Source organism: Chionomys nivalis, chromosome 5 (genome assembly GCF_950005125.1).
Source record: "Chionomys nivalis chromosome 5, mChiNiv1.1, whole genome shotgun sequence".
Classification (NCBI taxonomy): domain Eukaryota; kingdom Metazoa; phylum Chordata; class Mammalia; order Rodentia; family Cricetidae; genus Chionomys; species Chionomys nivalis.
The window spans coordinates 4,718,382-4,733,139 of NC_080090.1; the positions used below are offsets into that span (position 1 = coordinate 4,718,382).

General features: G+C 41.2%; 1 protein-coding gene across 3 annotated transcripts in view; it reads left to right on the forward strand.

The window, feature by feature from the left end:
- Eprs1 (glutamyl-prolyl-tRNA synthetase 1) overlaps nt 1-14,758 on the forward strand; it is a 77,412-nt gene that overhangs the window by 18,886 nt on the left and 43,768 nt on the right. Inside the window, exons 7-13 of one of the 3 annotated variants that reach the window (XM_057770112.1) lie at nt 3,592-3,718; nt 4,348-4,540; nt 6,859-7,030; nt 11,299-11,532; nt 11,997-12,081; nt 13,125-13,184; nt 13,466-13,486. In XM_057770112.1, the coding sequence (XP_057626095.1) occupies nt 3,592-3,718; nt 4,348-4,540; nt 6,859-7,030; nt 11,299-11,532; nt 11,997-12,081; nt 13,125-13,184; nt 13,466-13,486 (892 nt within the window). The remainder of the gene's footprint in view (nt 1-3,591; nt 3,719-4,347; nt 4,541-6,858; nt 7,031-11,298; nt 11,533-11,996; nt 12,082-13,124; nt 13,185-13,465; nt 13,487-14,758) is intronic. The other 2 variants (XM_057770113.1, XM_057770114.1) reach the window with 2 other exon arrangements.

Sequence of the window (14,758 nt, forward strand, 5' to 3'; positions counted from 1 at the left end):
AAAAAAAAGAAAAAAAAAAGAAATGAAAGAGAAATAGCAACTAAAAAAAAAATCTACAGACTTGATCAATGAGTGATTAATTGACAAAGTGAAATTTGTCACAAATGGCACCTTACATGGTTCAGTTTCCACGTACATTTTAGAGCCCTGAGTTTTGTTATTGTGCACTGTGAGGTCACAGTTGTCCTTTGAGTACTGACTTTGATGACTTGTTGAATGGTATTTTTAAAATAATATTTATAATTGTGCCGTTTATCCTTTTTCTCCCCACCATTGTCATTTATTAAAATTGTTGAATTTCTCATATTTCAGTGTTTGTAGTTTCAGAGGCCTTGCTCGGTTACAGTAGAGGAGTTGGGAGTATAGCCCAGCATCCAGTCTTGATTAGATTTCTTGCTTTTGATTACACCCCCACATGCTGTTAAAAAACCTTTAATTTCTTTTCTGTGTGCACGAAAACCGGAAGACTTGACTTTGCCTCTTTGCCTTTTGTTTGTCTGAAGTTTTATTTTGCTTTGAGACAAAGTCTCATGTATCCCAAGCTACCCTCAGACTGCTTTTGAACTAAACTGTTGCTAGGGTGACCTCAAATTCCTGACTCTCTTGCCTTTTCTTCTAGAGTGATAGGTTTGTGGGCTTGTGTCGCTCACTGTACTCATTTTGAGCAGTGCTGGAATTGAGCAGGACTTCATGCATGCTAGGCAAGCACTCCCAGCTGAGCTGTGCTCCTAGCCCTCTTCTAGTGTTGTGCTGCGTGTGCCCTGGCTGAGTTGGTGCTTACTGTGTAGACAAGGCTAGTCCTGAACTCATAGCCTTCCTGCTTCTGCCTTCCAAGTGTTGACACTTTCAGATGTGTGTCATCACACTTACGTGATACCTATTGTAACACTACCACGTGTTTACATACGGTAGCCCATAAATCACAACTCTGAGCAAAGGCACTGTTATTGTCTATTTTACACATGGTTTCAGAAGCTGACTCACACCATGTACTGATAATGTGCCAGACTTAAGTCGCTGCCATCTGTTTCTAGAGTCCTAGTAACTAAAAATTATCCTCCCCGCCCCCGTGTGTGTGCCGTATGGCAGAATGTAATGCAGCTCACTGCCAAGTATGTATTGTAAATCTATTTTTAGAGCTGATTTGATGTCAGTTTTCTCTTGGGAAGGTTAATCTTTTTTTTTTTTTTTTTTTTTTTTTTTTTTTTTTTTTGGTTTTTCGAGACAGGGTTTCCCTGTGGTTTTGGAGCCTGTCCTGGAACTAGCTCTTGTAGACTAGGCTGGTCTCGAACTCACAGAGATCCACCTGCCTCTGCCTCCCGAGTGCTGGGATTAAAGGCGTGCGCCACCACCGCCCGGCGGGAAGGTTAATCTTATGACTAGTTTAAGAGTCCTGGTTGTTTTCCTGAGATTTGTCTTCTTAGGACTGCATGTACAGTTTCAGAGTCACACATGTCTTTAAACTGTAAGAATTTTTTCCTGTCAACCCCATATACAGAAGATCTACCTTCAAGTGTTGTAAATAAAGCTAGCACAGTAACTAATAATAGGTAATCACAGATTGTTAATAAAAATGTAGAAGCCTTATATTTATTAGGCTATTTCTCATGTATGTATGTATATATAGGCACACATATGCCCCATGTGGAGGTCAGTGGACAGCTTAGGAGTTGATTTTTCTCCTACCATTGGAGGACTAGAAATTGGACTGCGCTTGTCAGGCTTGGTAGCAGGTGCCTTTACCCCCTGAGCCCTCTCTCAAGCCCTATGTTCCTCTTCTTGACAGTGGTTATAGTAGCATTACTGAATGTGGTACACTTGTGCCGTCTTCACGGTGTTTCAGTTTTTTCCGCAGGACTCATGCCCTTCCTTCCTTCCTTCCTTCCTTCCTTCCTTCCTTCCTTCCTTCCTTCCTTCCTTCCTTCCTTCCTTCCTCCCTCCCTCCCTCCCTCCCTCCCTCCCTCCCTCCCCCCTCCCCCCTCCTTCCCTCCCTCCCTCCCCCCTCCCCCCTCCCTCCCTCCCCCCTCCCCCCTCCCTCCCTCCCTCCCTCCTTCCTTCCTTCCTTCCTTCCTTCCTCTCTCTGTCTCTCTCTCTGTCTCTCCCTCTGTCTCTCTCTCTCTCCCTCCCTCCCCCCTTCTCTCTCTCCCCCTAGCAGAATTTCTCTGTGTAGTCCTGGCTGTCCTGGAACTCACTTTGTAGACCATGCTGGCCTTGAACTCACAGAGATCCATCTGCTTCTGCCTCCTAGGTGCTGAGATAAAAGATGGACGTCACCACTACCCATCTACAAATTTATTATTATAGTAGTTTTAGATTTATAAAAAGTTGGAAAAATAGGACAAAATTTTTCTTAATGTTACTCACTTAACTCTATACATTTTGGGAATTCCCTATTTTTTTTGCTGATACATAATTTTTTTTTTTATTTTCTATGATATCATCCAAGACACCCACAAAATTCTTTGGTTTATATAGAAAGTTGAATCACCAATCTGGAGTACTGTGTGAGTAAATGTCTAAAGAAAACTGCTTCATTTAGGTCTAGGGGTACAGTTCAGTGAGGATGTCTCTGACATGGGCAAAGCCCTGGGTTCAATCTCTAGCACCACAGAAAGGTTTTGTTTGTTTGTTTTTAGTTTAAAAATGGTACAGTGTCATAAATAAGGGTTTGCATTTTCTCCTCCCATATTGGTATATTAGTTGAGCTCAAAGATGTGTTTTCAAACTAGGTGACTATCATATTCACTGTACTTCCATGGAAACTAATTAACATCTGTGAGAGCTGGTTGAACTTGCTTCATGCCTTCTTTTCTGCCTAGTTGACAGGATCTTTCCTGTAAGATCTAGATGTGTATTCTTAGGTCAGGGTTATGCAGCCCAGGCTGTCCTGGAACCTGTGATCCTCCTATCTTTGCCTGCCAGTGGCTCACCGTGGCATTGATGGGATGTCATTGCTGTGTGGTACTGTCAGCAATGGGCTCTTTTTCATTGTCGTCTGCCCATGGGAACAAATAGTTTTCCTAGATTCTGGTTTGTAGAGTTTGGTGCTAGATTGGACCTTTGAGATCATTTAGTTAAAATATTTTCATTGGCATCTGAGAAAGCTGAAACCAAGGAAAGTAGTCAAAACTCATAGCCTTTTTCTCTGTCACAGTAATTTTCATGTTCTCCAACTTAGCCACCACAGTGACTGTGACTGTCGCGGGTGCTTCTCCCTTACTGTGAGGGCTTTGCTTCCAGCAACAGCAAATCTGAGAGGTCGATTACTGGGCTGTATCAATAATGGTTTCAAAACGTTTTCTGTAAATGACCATTCGTCTCGGAGGAAAGAACATTGTTCTTAGGGTTGTAACCGTTGTAATACCTTGCCCTCCGAGAGTTCACATAGGAGTTGTACCTTATGGTTACACATCCATGTTCTAGTCTATTGTCTGTCAGTCACGTTTTCTGTTACAGCCCCTGCTGGTGGAAAGTAAAATGACTGGGGAGTATTGGACGTTTTGTTTGGTTCTTATTTCCTCAAAGAGGTTAAGGGTAAGAATCTAGTTGAAGCATGTTAATGAGTTTCTCTGTGAAATGTTTTTGTTTTAGTTACTTACACATTGGGCATGCAAAAGCTGCTCTTCTGAACCAGCACTACCAGGTTAACTTTAAAGGGAAACTGATCATGAGATTTGATGACACAAATCCTGAAAAGGAAAAGGAAGATTTTGAGAAGGTAATTAAAAGTGTAGTGATGACCTTTGTCTTAGAAAAGTTGATTAAAATTGGAGCGTGATCTGGTACCTTTATGGTATGAAAATATACTTGGTTTCATAGCTGCCTTTCCCAAAACATCTCTATATTTCATGCCTGAGACCTAAGCCAAAAAATAATAGCTCCCATTCCAAAAGACCTGAGTTAATCTTTTCTTTTCTCCAGTTATTGTAGAGTTTACTGGAATACTGTATTTTCCTTTGAATACCAATTTAACTGGAAGCAAGTTTCCTTTTTTGTCATAGTCTTGAGATTAAAACTGCACAGGTATTGTAAGGTGTGGTTTTCTAGTCTCCTAGCGTCTTTATTCTGAAGGACTTGTAATATATTCACCGAGGGCCAGTGGTGCAGTTGCCACAGCACTTCCAGCTCTCAGCAACAGCTCCACCTTGAGATCCGCTTTCGCAGCTGGAGATCTGGAGGCCAGTGCACTGAATAGGATGACCTCACATTGTGCATCATCCACAGTTGTTTTCAGGCTGTTTAAGACTGATGGTCTTTTATTACATTTGCCCAGAATAAATATCATGGGGTGAAAATGTGTAAGAAAGTGACAGATACCCTGATGGTTCCTTTGATTTCTTGCTTCAGGTTATCTTGGAAGATGTTGCCATGCTGCATATTAAACCAGATCAGTTCACTTACACTTCAGATCATTTTGAAACTATAATGAAATATGCAGAGAAATTAATTCAAGAAGGGAAGGCTTATGTGGATGACACTCCTGCAGAACAGATGAAAATGGAACGTGAGCAGAGGGCAGAATCCAAACACAGGCAAAACTGTAAGGCACAGTTTGTATCAGATTTTAATTGATGAGTTTTATTTCTCTTTTTAAATGAAAGATGTTCCTTAAGACACATTTAAGGCTATTTCTTTCTCTAATTCTTATGCCTTTTTATGTTTGTCTGATGCAGCCTTGCTGTGTGTAGCCTAGGTTGGGTTTAAACTTGAGATTCTCCTGTCTTGACCTCCTGCCCTGCTTGCATTCCTGTCCTCCTTTCTTTGTTTTGAGGATCTAATCTGGGGCCTGCACCTGCGAGGCTGCTGATCCTAGTTCCTGGCCTAACTTCTTACAACCTTATCTGCAATAGAATTATGTTCAGTATCCTCACTCTTAACATCTTACTTTTTTTTGTTGTTGTTGTTGTTTTGTTTTGTTTGTTTGTTTCGAGGCAGGGTTTCTCTGTGTAGCTTTGGAGTCTGTCTTGGGACTCGCTCTGATGACAAGGCTAGCCTTGAACTCAGAGATACACTTGCCTCAGCCTCCCAAGTGCTGGGATTAAAGGTGCACACCACCACCCAGCCTAACACCTCATTTGTGTATGCATTCTTTTGCATTTATTTCATTTGGAAGATTTTTCTGTAACATTTATAGTTACTTTAATTTAAATGCCTAACAGTCCTAAAATGTTTGGTAGTGCAGCAAGCACCACAACATGTAGGTATGTGTGTGGTTAAAATAACATAAGTTCATTAGCACTTACACTGGTGCACAATCACCTGACTACAGTCTGTGCTTCCTTTACTTATTTACATTGCTGTGATCACAGCTGACAGAAGCAGCTTAGGGTCAAGAAGCTTGAGAGGGTACCGTTAGAGAGCAGCGCTCTGTCACTGTTGCTGGGATCTTACAGTGTAACTTCTTTATGTGCTGGTGGCTTTGGAAGCATTGAGTGAAATCAGAATTGATGCTGAACTATTACACTCAAAGGTATAACCCTAATCTTGCACCAGAAGTTCCTCAACCTTCCAAAACTGTGCCAACAGCTAGGCCTCAGGTGTTCCCGCAAAGAGCCCGTGGGAGGCATTCCACATTCCAAAGTCACAAACAAACAGAAAGGCTGCCATATAGCCCAATCTGTTGTTTAACTTGGTGCCCTGCCTCGGCTTCCCTGTTCTGGGATGACAGGTTGTATGGAGTATATAAACCACTATATCCTGTCTAAGAGACTACTTTACTTCTCATTCGTGACTTGTCCCTGAGCCTACAAGTCCAGCTTTTGTTTTGTTTTCTTTTTTGTTTGTTTGTTTTTTTCAAGACAGCATTTCTCTGTAACAGTTCTGGCTATCCTGAAACTCCCTCTAGACCAGGATGGCCTCAAACTCAGAGATCTGCTTGCCTCTGCCTCTCTGTCTGCCCTCTACCTCTCTGCCTCTCCGCCTCTCCCCGTCTTCTCTGCCTCTCTGCCTCTCCTCTGCCTGCCCGCACCTCTGCCTCTGTCTCCTGAGTATTGGAATTAAAGTGGTACGTACTGCCACCACCTGGCACAAATCAAGGTGATTTTATTCAGTGCAGTTTGTTGCCAGAACTGTATTTAAGCCTAAAGTGCTCATTTGGGAAGCATAGTAAAATTAAATTGTTACAGTAAACTTTTTTTTAAAACTGCAGTTTCAAAGGGAGTTAACTAGATTTTGAGAATTATTTGTATTTATTCGGAGTATAACTGAAACGTGTTATAGCTTCATAAGTTCCCATGGGAAGGTACTGTTTAGTAGTTTTCTCTTATCCCGATGGAACAAGCTTTTGTTATTCTGAGACCGGTAGAGCTGGAGCCACCTAGTGTACAGAGAAGCTAAACCCCTATGACCTGTAACATGATCTGTTCTGTGATCTTTCATTTTCTTGGAGCCAAGCGTTTCCCATGCCATACTGGGTGCCTAAGGGACTTTGGAGGACCCCTGGCAGTGATGCAGCCAAGGAAGAATGGTTCTACTTTAAAGACAGTGTCAAAGCTGGGAGTGGGAGAAGGGCTCACTGTTCGTTGACCCTGATGGGAAATGGGGCGCAGCAGAAGAAGAAAAGGCTTCTTCCTAGGCTGTGTCAGTAAAATGTGTTGTCTTTACCTTTTCTGCAGCATTCATAGAGTCTGTTTCCTACAGGTATTGAGGTTTGTTTGTTTCTGAGATAGAGTTTTGCTGAGTAGCCCTACTTAGTCTCATCCTACCTCAGCCTCCTGGGTGCTGGGGACTACCACCACCATATTCTACCTCACTCAGCTATCAATGCTACAGTGTTTTTAAACCAATGGAATGTGTCTGCAACACAAAACGAAAACTTATATCAGTCAGATAAATAAGAATATACCTGATATATTACAGCTGTTGAGAAGAATCTACAGATGTGGGAAGAAATGAAAAAAGGAAGCCAATTTGGTCAGTCCTGTTGCCTACGAGCAAAAATTGACATGAGTAGTAACAATGGGTGTATGAGGGACCCAACCCTTTACCGCTGCAAAATCCAGCCCCACCCAAGAACTGGGAATAAATACAAGTAAGTGCAACCCTTTGCTCCTGCGTGAACATGGAAGGAGGGGATGCAGATCAGTCAGGGAGTCAGCGCTTTTGTTCTTCATATGTGGGTTGTCTGAGTGGCCTTTTTTGAAGGTGTGCAATGCAGCCTGTCAGGGATGACTTTCTCAGCTATCTTAACATTTCTGTCACCAGACAATGGTGGCGCATTCCTTTAAACCCAGCACTCGGGAGGCAGAGGCAGACAGATCTTTGTGAGTTCAAGGTCAGCCTCGTCTACAAAGCTAGTTTCCGGACTGGCTCCTTAGCTACTGAGAAACCCTGTCTCTTGGCGGGGAGTAGGGGGACTTGGACAGGACGGGACACAGACACATGACACGGGCATTTGTCTAAAAATTCTTGACACTTTGTAGTTTTTCCTGTCTGACTTAAGTGTGTAAGTATATCTTTAGATAATAATGTTTATCTCTTGTAATTTTTTTTGAGCATAAATTGACACAGTAATAGTAGCACAAAAATTTACAGAAATATGAACAAACCAAGAAAAGAGCATGTGTTTTAAAGTTTTAATTGTTTTTTTTTTTTTTTCTGGGGTTGTTCACAAATTACCATATTTTGTTTTTTTTTATTTTAAAGTTTCTGGTTCGGGGCTCATGCTTGCCAGGCGAGTGGCCTGCCACTAGCTAACATCTGTAATTTTAAGTCTTTTTCTTTAAATAGGACACCCTTTAAAGTCTGTCTTTATTCTGTAAAATAAGTTGCAGAATATATGTTCTTTCCTTTTAATTAACTTTATTATAAAAACTGTACCAGACCCAAATTCGGTACAAGTTAATGCTCCTCTATGGTAGAATAGCCATCCTGAAGTCGTGAAACTTCACGTTGTGTTTTACACTTTCACTACTAAATATGTCTTTATGTATCTATGCACCACCAAAAATGAAAGATCCATGATAGGGTTAGAACTAGGAAAACAATTGCCTTTATATCCTTTTTTAAAATTTATGTCCATTACCTGTATTCAATCCTTCCTCGACCCCTATTAGATACTCATTCTTGTTCTATTTTCCACATGTACCCATGTGTACATTTGTTTACATATATATGTGTGTATATATATATACATATATATGTAAATTATATATATATTATTGGTTAGGTTCTTCATGTGAGAGATAATATGTAGTTTTTCTTTCTGACATTGTGTGACCCCCCCCCCTTTGTTGTCTGAGGTTTTTCTCCTGCCCGGTTCCCACAGTCTTCCAGTCCCTAAGAAATCACACAGAGGTCTACATTAGTTATAAACTGATTGGCCTAGTAGCTCAGGCGTCTTATTAACTCTTATAACTTATATTAGCCTATTATTCTTGTCTATGTTAGCCACGTGGCTCAGTACCATTTTTGGCAAGGCAGTCACATCTTGCTTGCTTTGTATCTGGACCACGATTGCACACTGCGCTTCCCTCTTCCCAGAATTCTCATTGCCCTGCCCCTGCTTCCTGCCTGGTCGCACCCTATACTCCTACCTGGCTACTGGTCAGAAAGCATTTTATTAAAAATAATACAAGTGACAGGATAAAAGACCATTGTTCCACATTATACATTCTAGGTCAATTCATTTTCCTGTAATTTTTATTATATTTTTTGTTTAGCACTGAATAATATTTTTTATATATACACTAAATTTGTATTATCCAATCATCTCCTGATGGAGTTGATGGACAACTAGGTTAATTCCACTTATTTGCTATAGTGAGTAAAGTAGCATGGGGGTATACATACACGTGTAAGGAAGTATGTGCCCAGGAGTGAAATAGCTGGGTTATATGGTACTACTATTTTTTTGTTTGTTTGTTTGTTTTTTGTTTTTCAAGACAGGGTTTCTCTGTGGTTTTGGAGCCTGTCCTGGAACTAGCTCTTGTAGACCAGGCTGGTCTCGAACTCACAGAGATCAGCCTGCCTCTGCCTCCCGAGTGCTGGGATTAAAGACGTGCGCCACCACCGCCCGGCGGTACTACTATTTTTAACTTTTTTTTTAGCCATATATTTTCCTCCCTTCCTCCCCCGCATTTTTAACTTTTTGAGAAATCTCTAAGCTAATTTCCACAGTGGCTGTATAAACTTGTACTTCCACCAGCAGTGAGTATGGTTCCTTTCTCTCTCCAACATTTGTGGTCAGATTTCATGTTAGTAGTCATTCTGACTTGGATAATGTGGTACCAAAAGTAGTCTTGATTTTATTTCCTCTGTGGTAGGGATGTTGAACACTTTCAAAAATACTTATTGGCTTGTTGTATAAAACTGTTCAGTTCATTTGCTTATTTCTTGATTGGGGGTTTGTTTCATTTGTTTTTTGTTTTTGTTTTTGAGAAAATGTCTCTTTTTCAAGACAATGTTTCTCTGTAGCTTTGGAGCCTGTCCTGGAACTAGCTCTTGTAGACCAGGCTGGCCTTGAACTCACAGAGGTCCACCTTCCTATGCCTCTCGCATGCTGGGTTAAAGGTGTGCACCACCATCACCTGGCTTAATTTTTAAATTTAAGATTTTAATTTTTATTTTATTTTATGGAGTAAGGATGTTTGGTCCACATATATGTCTGTGTTCTACATGTATGCTTATTGCCCACAGAGGCATCGGATTAAAGGTATGTGCCACCACCACCCCGTGAGAAAGTGTCTTATTTTTGAGACTTGAGATGGCTTTGAACTCACAGTGATCCTCCTGCCTCAGCCCAGAGTGTTGGGATTATAATCATGAGCCATTTTGCTTTTGTTTTCTTAACTTTGAAGAAAGCCACTGCATATGAAACCACTGTACCTTGTGCAGATTGGCAGATGTGACTGACAGCTGGTTAATTTTTAGTTTGGGTTGTTGTTTTTTTGGGGTGTGGGGTGGGTGGGGCTTGAAACAAGGACTCATTATATAGTTTAGCTTGACCTTGAACTCGTGATCTTCCTGCCTCATCTTCTCAGGTATTGTGATTACAAATTTGCATTACCCTTCTTGGTATAATTACATCTTGAGTTCAATCTTTGTTTTGTTTTGTATGCATTGGTATTTTGAAGTTACAGACAGTTGTGAGCTGCCATGTGGGTGTTGGGAATTGAACCCAGGTACTCTGGAAGAACACCACTGAGCCATCTCTCCAGCCCCTTGAGTTGAATCTTAAAAATTAGAAGGCATAATGTAATATCTTTTAATAATTTAAGTTGACACTGTATATGCATTGCATACTTCATTTTAAGCAGAAATCACCTTTTAAAGTGCGCCCCCCCCCCCTTTTGATAGTGTTGCCACAAACCTAGGTCCTTACATGTTCTAGACAAGTGCTCTCTACTAGCTGGTGTAGGGAATGCTGTCCTTCTGGAATCTAGCCGGGCAGAAGCTCAGTGCTTACATTGCTTAACTCACATTCAGAAGATCCTGGGTCCAGTCCCCAGCACAGGGTGAAAAATAAGTTCCATCTTAAATGGAATTTTTTGTTGCCTGCCTGTCTGCCCTCATTCCTTTCTTCCTACCAAAGTTTATTCCTTCTTCCTTTGAAGCAGTATCTGTCACATTTTGTAGTCCAGACTGACCCTCAGCAGTATATATTTGCTATTACAGAAGTACTATAGAATTTGCCAAACTAAAACTGAACTATGTATTAAATTGCAAATTTGCTGACTTATTCCAGTGCTTGGGAGGTAGAGGATTGCCATTAACTCAAGGCTAGCCAGGACTATATAGTGAGTCCTAGGCCAGCCAGGCATATATATAGTGAGAATAGTCTTAAAAAGTAAAACCAGTGGGGCTAGAAAGGTGGTTCAGTGGTCAAGAGCTTGGAAGTTCTTCTGAAGGACTTGGATTCCCAGCAGCCCATGACAACTCACTCCAGTTCCAGGTTATCCACCGCTCCCTTCTGGCCTTAGCCAGTATTGCACATACATATGCGGGCAAAATCCTGAAAAGACAAAATAAAAATAACAGTTAAAAATGTTTATTTTCTACCTCATAATTCTCAGATATATCAAAACATTGTTATCTTTTTGTGTGTTTCTTGGTGTGTGTGTGTGTTTTTAAATAGTGTGTTTTATGCAGCTCAGGTTGGCCTGGAGTCTGTAATGATCTTTCTGCTGCCATCCTCCCAAAGGTTGGTAATACAAGTGTGAACCACCATGTCCAGCAAAACAAAAACGGCTCTTTACTATTTAAGGAGCTGTATTTTAAATGAGCATGCTGCTAATGTTTAAGATGAGGAAGATAAAATAGTCTGTTTATTCAGAAAAACATTCTCTTTTTTTCTCTTAGTGTTTATCCAACATATGACTTTGCCTGCCCTATAGTGGACAGCATTGAAGGTGTTACTCATGCCTTGAGGACAACAGAATACCATGACAGAGATGAACAATTCTATTGGATTATTGAAGCTTTAGGCATAAGGAAGCCATACATCTGGGAATACAGTCGCTTAAACCTCAACAACACAGTGCTGTCTAAAAGAAAACTCACGTGGTTTGTCAATGAAGGACTAGTGGACGGATGGTATGTCTAATATCGCTTGGAGTTGACAGAGCAGTCAGGCTTTGCTGTAGCAGGGAGTTTTTTTAACTACTTGTAGGTGTCAGGTTTGACTGGGAAGTAGTAGCGGATAGACCTGTGAGCCTGTAAGAGTCCTAATTCGTCTCTGATCAGCCACTGCCTTAGGGTCTCCCTCTGCCTTGATTTAGATGCCGTAGCATGTGTTGTCTGCAGTGACCATGGCATAGGAAAATGAGAAGTGCGCTTGGCACGTCCTCTGGGTGTGGATCTTAGCATTAATCAAGAGTGGTTGTAACTCTGGTCTTTCATAGAGATGGTCATCACCCTCTACATCCTCAACTCAGAAGTGTGACTCTGAGATTTTTCTCTCAGCTGGGTGCTGTTCTGAATATAATTTAGTATTCCTTAGGAATCTTCTCTCTGTATCAAGAAATGTAGACATCTGCTTAACAGTGTGCTGTTTCCAGGGATGACCCTCGGTTTCCTACAGTGCGCGGGGTTCTGAGAAGAGGGATGACGGTCGAGGGGCTGAAGCAATTCATCGCTGCTCAGGCAAGTAGTCGTTTCTTTTCTAGCTTCTCTGGCTTTCCAAGCCGTTCTTATTAATATCCCTTTTTGTTGTTGCCTCTGTTCTTCCTGTTCATGTTTATGTCACCACATTCACTGTGAGACTTGTTCATTTTGAGATATGGATTTATTCTGTAGCTCGTGATGACCTTGAACTTCTGGTGACCTTCCTGCCTTAGTTTCTTTTTTTTTTTTTTAAATATTTATTTATTTATTATGTATACAATATTCTGTCTGTGTATATGCCTGCAGGCCAAAAGAGGGCACCAGACCCCATTACAGATGGTTGTGAGCCACCATGTGGTTGCTGGGAATTGAACTCAGGACCTTTGGAAGAGCAGACAATGCTCTTAACCTCTGAGCCATCTCTCCAGCCCCCCTGCCTTAGTTTCTTAAGTGTTGGGTTTACAGATGTAATCCCACGCCGTCTAGGATGGGTTCCCTTCCCCACCCTCCAGTCTTACTGTGTATCCCTGGTAGCTTGGGAATTGCTCTGTTGATCGGGTTGGCCTTAAGTGTATAGAGGTCTTCTTGTCTCCCAGTGCTAGGCTTACAGGCACATGCCACCATGCCTACCTAAGAGTAGACTTTGCCTAAAGGGAATAAGTTAATGTTTTATAGTAAAAAATTGGGACAAAAGTATTTCCATGCAGTGGGAGTCAAGTGTCAACTCTGGCCAGCCTACAGGATGGCTTCCAACAATAAACTACTGTTAAGGCTACACACTAAGGTTTCAATTTCAGTAGAGTAAATTTGCAACTATTGTTGGTTTGTTATTCTAAGCATGCTTGACTTGAAGCAAAATCTTCTGATTATTTGTTAATTTTTAGTGTATATTTAGTATGTGTGCATAAACATGGAGGTCAGAGGACACCTTTTAGGACGTCATTCTCTCCTTCCACCATGTTAGTCCCAGGGACTAAACTTAGGTCGTTAGAATGGTGACACACACCTTTACCCAATGAGTCATGGAACCAGCCCTCTACTAGGTATTTCTTATCCTTAAACTGTTTTTATTGCTTTTCTAGGGCTCCTCGAGGTCTGTTGTGAATATGGAATGGGACAAAATCTGGGCATTTAACAAAAAGGTACCTACTGCCCTTCCTCTACCTCGCTCTTGAGTAATAGACACGCAGAACTCACTGGTGTGCTTATAGCAGAGATCAGGCCCTCTGAACAGTGTATCATTGTGCAGTCTTTCAGGAAAATGGAATGTTTTCCTTCTCTAAGTGGATAAGGGCACTAAGCCTACTAATCACCCCAGCAAGGAACAATTATTGAAGCAACAAACTCGGATTTATGGGAAATGGTAATAGTTTTTCCTTAAACCTTTTACGAACACTCTGCATTTCATTTTTCTGCTTTCAAGCTGCGAGCTCTCTGTAAGAAGGTATCACTTCATCCTTGTATTGCCTTAAACATAGCTGTAGTGAACATAGTACATGTCATAGCCCGAGGAACTATACAGCTTTGACGCACAATCACATTTCTGTAGCGACTTGCTCAACAGACAGTGCATCATCCCTAGTTTGCCAAATGTGTCCTCTGTTCTTTGTGGCAAAGGGAGACTTGGCTAAATCCATTCTGCTGTTCCTTTGTGTGCTGAGAGGACATAAGAGTTAAAATTGCATATTGTAATTGAGTTGTAATGAAGGTTCGCTAACTACAATTGCTGTGCTTTCAGCTTGAAAAAAAACAAACAAACAACCCAAAGCTTTCTTAATTGGAAATCAAACCAGGAACCATGCATATTGACATTGTCAATCCCTAATTGGAAGCAGATGCTTGGGCACTATAATAAGGCGAATCATTTGAATGCACATTCTGCACTGCGGTTTCTGTGATTGTGTTCTGTAAATCCTTTCTGGTCGTTGCTGCCCGGCTGTGCTGATGTCTTGCATCAAGTAGTTGCTTGTGTTGCATGTGTCTTGAATTTATTTAGTTTTTTTACTTTTAGTGAATTTTTTATATATTAAGGAATCATTAATTGGTTCTTTCTGTTGCTGCAGTTACTAATAACAAACACAAGTAGAATTTACAAGCAAGTTAATATTTGTGTGCCTTTTTAAACTCAGCCTTTTTAAGTCTAAGTTTTAATCAAACTTTGTGTATGTATTTATTTCAAATATATGAAATGTATTTCTCTGGGTCACAAGATTCAGTGGGCTCTTCCCTTCCACTTCGCTCCCTATAGAGGATCTGTTGAGTTTTCAGTTGACTCTTGTGGTGTTGGTTGTCCGTACGGGGGATGCTAGTTGGCTTTTCTTCAGTTGTCTTTCTGTGATGGGAAATGACATTTTGGTTTTTGCTCATAACAATTTGATTTTCTTCTGTCACTTGTTTTATTTTACCTGCTCCCCCTCCTGCATTTCCTGACTCCTGGTTCTTGGAGTCCGTGAAGTTGTCATGGTTCTTCGAGCTGTTCAGGCACTTCATATGTTCTTTAACTTACTCTTAGACGTCTTTGCCAGAATCTTTTGTGCTGCTCTGGTGGCGTGTGCTGGAGCTCTTTTACTTTGGGGGCAGAGCTGCACCCCCAGATCTTTCACATCACCCTGGGATTCTCTTTTTGTTCTTTCTGTGATGGATCACCTGTTTCCTGGACAGTTTTGTTTTGTTTGTATTGGGTCTCTATGTTGCCCAGCTGGTCTCAAGTGCCTGG